General features: G+C 35.9%; 1 protein-coding gene across 1 annotated transcript; it reads left to right on the plus strand.

Moving 5' to 3' along the window:
- The first annotated feature begins 209 nt into the window (after positions 1–209).
- On the plus strand, positions 210–1,442 carry LOC134699322 (opine dehydrogenase-like). The gene has a single exon (XM_063560935.1). The coding sequence runs from the start codon at positions 210–212 to the stop codon at positions 1,440–1,442; it is 1,233 nt and encodes a 410-aa protein (XP_063417005.1).
- Positions 1,443–4,611: the final 3,169 nt, after the last annotated feature.

Consider the following 4,611-nt stretch of genomic DNA (forward strand, 5'->3'; position numbering starts at 1 on the left):
AATTCATACGTCGATAACACACTGATAACGCCATGTCTTAAACAGACAAACACAAACACAACATAAAACATGCAAGAATGCGCATTATGAACGTCATCAAATACCCGAGGTGATCGGAAATGCTCCGAAAGATGAAGCAGTTCATTAATCGAATAAATATGAAAAAAAGAACAATCAGTTTTCTTCTTTTTCCAGATATATCAGTAGTGATGGATACAAAACTAAAAATCTTAATATGTGGGGGAGGAAACGGCGCTCATTGTTTGGCAGTATTCGCCTCACAGAAAAAGAATATCGATGTTAACATACTCACATTGCATCAGGGTTCAGCTGACCTTTGGAACAATTCTCTAAAGGAAGGATGCCTGACTGTTTCAGCAACACAACCAGATGGTTCAGTAGAGAATATTGAATCATCACCGTCATTTGTAACGAACGACGCAGCCGCAGCAATGGATCAAATACAGGTCGTTTTTATTGTTGCTCCGGCATATCGTCATGAACTTTATATCCGTAGTATACTTCCTTACATCAAACCTAACATGCTTATAATCGGTCTACCAGGCCATGCAGGATTTGGACTTCAATGTAAGTACATTTTAGGAGATAAATCCAGAATATGTACAATAGTTGGTTTCGACTCCTTACCCTGGGGATGTCGTATTGTGAACTACGGTAAACATGTTCGCTTGTTAGGAACAAAAGACGTTGTGTATGCCACAATGCTCACAGGATTTGACAGTCGCCTTCCATTTCAAGTAATTGAAACTTTACAATACATAATCGGTGAGAAACCAATAATAGAACTAGCCTCTAATTTTCTCTCGGTTTCATTGATGGCTGGTTCCATTCTTCATCCTCCACTAATGTATGGTAAATGGAAAGACTGGGATGGACAACCTTTATCTGATGTTCCCTCATATTTTACAACAGTAAGCGAGGAACAAGCTGATATCATGTCGAACTTAAGTGATGAATTAGTGGCCACGGCAAAGAAGATATCAGACCTGAAAAGGGATATGGATATGTCTGACGTCATTCATATTCATGATTGGTTTAAACAGCGTTATTATAAGCAGATATCAGATGATAGTTCAGTGATGACGTGTATGAGAACAAACAAATCGTATTCTCAGTTTGTACATCCCATGAAGGTCGTAGAAAATGGACATGTTCCAGATTTTGAATATCGCTATATAACAGAGGACATTCCGTTTGGTCTTGTTGTCATGAAAGGTATCGCAGAAATCGTAAGCGTACAAACACCAACCATGGATAAAATCATTAAATGGGCACAATGTAAAATGGGCAAAGAATACTTAGTTGGGGAAAGTTTGACAGGTAAACACATTAAGGAAGTTCGAGCACCCCAGTCGTATGAAATCAGATCTTTGGATGATTTACTGAATTTTGTATACTTTGACATGAGATCAAAAGATTAAAAACGAGGTTAGAATACAAGCTGCATTTGTAGGAAACAAAAGATTTGTTGTTTAGTACAAAAGATCCTTGCAAAGACCTGCCATTATAAAAAAAAAGGAATATCCGTGTGTGTGTGTGTGTGTGTGTGTGTTTGTGGTGTATTTGTGTAGGTCGATATCAACAATATCTCGGACAAGTTTTGTAATGGTTGGCAATCGATTTTATTAAAAGGAAAAACTATCTCCAGAATAAAACAAAGCGATAATTGTCACCTCTGGTTAGGTGGTGATTTTAATCTGGGTGGAATCGACTGGAATGATTACTCCATAAAACAAAAGGCATACAACTCAAAACAATGTCAGCAATTAATAGACATATGCCAAGACAACTACCTAGAACAAGTTGTAACAACACCAACACGCTTTACAGAAACATCACAGGCCATAATTGATCTCTTCTTTACTAATAACAGCTCTCTAGTAAATAAAACTGAGGTAATTCCTGGAATATCAGATCACGAAATTGTATACATAGAATCAAATTTAAAGCCTAGAAGAGCAAAAAAAAAAACAACTAGAAAAGTATTCAAATACAACAAAGCAAATACTGAGCAAATAAAAGAAACAACATAAATGTAAACAATATTGCAAAATTAGAAGAACTCACAATGTATCAACTTTAGGACAATTTTAAAACAACATTGTATTAAAAACCATGGGAGAGTCAATTCCAACTAAAATTATAAACAACAAAAAAACAGAAATTGCCATGGATTAATAAAGAAATAAAATCACTTATTAGAAAAAGAAATAAACTATTTAAAAAAATGAAAACAGACTTACACAAAAACATTGGTAAACAGTACAGAGAAACAAATAAAAACTTCAGAAAGAGACAAGAAAAGCCTACTGGACATATTTAGAAAACATCACTTGCTATGACGAAAGCCTAGAAACATCTCAAAAACAGGAAAAAATTTGGAACTACATCAGACCCACAAAAATAGACAGTTCAGAAGTTGCACCGTTAAGATCTGAGGGCATGTTAATAGATGACACAAAACAAAAGGCCGAAATACTCAACAAACAATATCACTCTGTTTTTACACCTGAAGATGAAGAAGAACAAATACCAACTCTTTCTGACAACTATCCGTCCATGTCAGAAATACACGTAACATCAAATGGTATAGAAAAACTTTTACAGCACATTTCAGTCAGTATGTAGCTAATGGTAATATATTTGGTTAGCTTGCTTGTTAGCTGAACTGTGAAGTCATTGTTAGGTAAGGTAAATTTCCCTCCTCCCCTGGCATAAGGGGAAATACCTGGAATTGGGTATTAGCCCTCCTTAATAATAGAATGCATCAGGTTGTCCTTGATGGGGAGGTATCTTGTCAAATGCCTGTGGTAAGTGGGGTGCCTCAAAGCTCGGTCTTGGGGCCCCTTCTTTTTCTGATATTCATAAATGACCTACCTGCAACAGTAACATCAAAAACACGCTTATTCGCAGATGACTGTATTTTTCACAGAACAATTAAAAGCCAACATGTTTGTACCATCTTACAAACTGACTTAGACTGCCTATATATAGCCAAATGGGAACAAACTTGGGGTATGCAATTCCACCAAGAAAAATGCAACTCACTATAACTGTAACAAGATCTCAGTCGCCATACAAACATACAATGTACTTAGTACTTAAAGGCCACATTATTAGAATCGGTCAACACAGCAAAATATCTTGGTATTGCCTTATCCAACAACATGTCATGGGATACCCATATAAACAACATCACGGCTAAAGCAAACAAGATCTTAGGCTTTTTACGAAGAAACTTAAAAATTAATCAGGAAGAATTAACAGAAAGGTTGGCTTATAAATCTATGGTACGATCAAACCTTGAGTATCGCTCTTCAGTTTGGTTCCCTAACACCCCAAAACAAAAAAATAATATTGAAAAGGTACAAAGAAGGGCAGCACAGTACGTCACCAACAGGTATCATAACACCAGTAGTGTCACTTCCATGTATGACCGTCTTAAATGGAAGTCACTGGAAACTCTCAGAAACAGCAATCGAGTAAAAATGAAGTATAAGATCACACACCAACTTATAGAAGCAGACCCAAACCTTTACCTGTCACCACAGCCAGTCAAAAACAACAGATTCACTTTTTTTTTTTTACATAAATAAGGCCGTTAGTTTTCTCGTTTGAATTGTTTTACATTGTCTTATAGAGGCCTTTTATAGCTGACTATGCGGTATGGGCTTTGCTCATTGTTGAAGGCCGTACGGTGACCTATAGTTGTTAATGTCTGTGTCATTTTGGTCTTTTGTGGATAGTTGACTCATTGGCAATCATACCACATCTTCTTTTTTTATATTCACTACAATATCAAACTTTCAGCACCAGAACAGATTAATTACTTTTTTTTTTTGGCGACAAGCCCAAAACATTTTTTTCTTTCAATTTTAGCATTACATATAGTGGCAGCTAAGGGTGAAACAAACATGTTTTTTCTCAGGGTCAAAAACAAATTATTTTTTTCTCAAAAAACTGGAAACAAACATTTTTTTCCCAAAAAAAACATAGCCCCCCCCCCCTCCCCCCGAAAATCAAAGGGGTGCTGCCTAAGTACAACCTTTTTCCATACACAGTTGTACTCTGGAATTCACTACCACAAAACATCATTAGTGTTTACTCTTTGGATCAGTTTAAAATACTGATCCAAAGTCAGTATATCTAGTCATCCACCCTGTTTGTACATATTATATCAATGAGTTATTTTCATTTTTTTTTTCATTCTTGCACAAATTTAATTAGTGTCTGTTTGCGTTGCGCCGATGTATTGTCATCTATGTGGTGATGGATCGTCGTACGATGTAGATGTAGATATAGCCATGATTAGAAAATGGTTTCTTTTTAACGTTTCTATTAAACAAATAATTGCCAATCATGGTTAAAAAATCTTTCAAGATATTAATATTAGCCGCGTCCTTTCAAAAGTTTCTTTTGCACCTATACAGTTCTCATTTGTTGAATGAAAGGAAAGTTAATTTTGAGATTTTAATAAGCACCTGCTCACACTATGTAAATATCCTAGGATATTTGATTGGAAGTGCTCCGATGTGTCTCCAATGTATAGCGGAGGATCATACTCTAACAAAATATTGATTTCCCTCCCCT

Source organism: Mytilus trossulus, unplaced genomic scaffold (genome assembly GCF_036588685.1).
Source record: "Mytilus trossulus isolate FHL-02 unplaced genomic scaffold, PNRI_Mtr1.1.1.hap1 h1tg000050l__unscaffolded, whole genome shotgun sequence".
In the NCBI taxonomy this organism is placed as follows: domain Eukaryota; kingdom Metazoa; phylum Mollusca; class Bivalvia; order Mytilida; family Mytilidae; genus Mytilus; species Mytilus trossulus.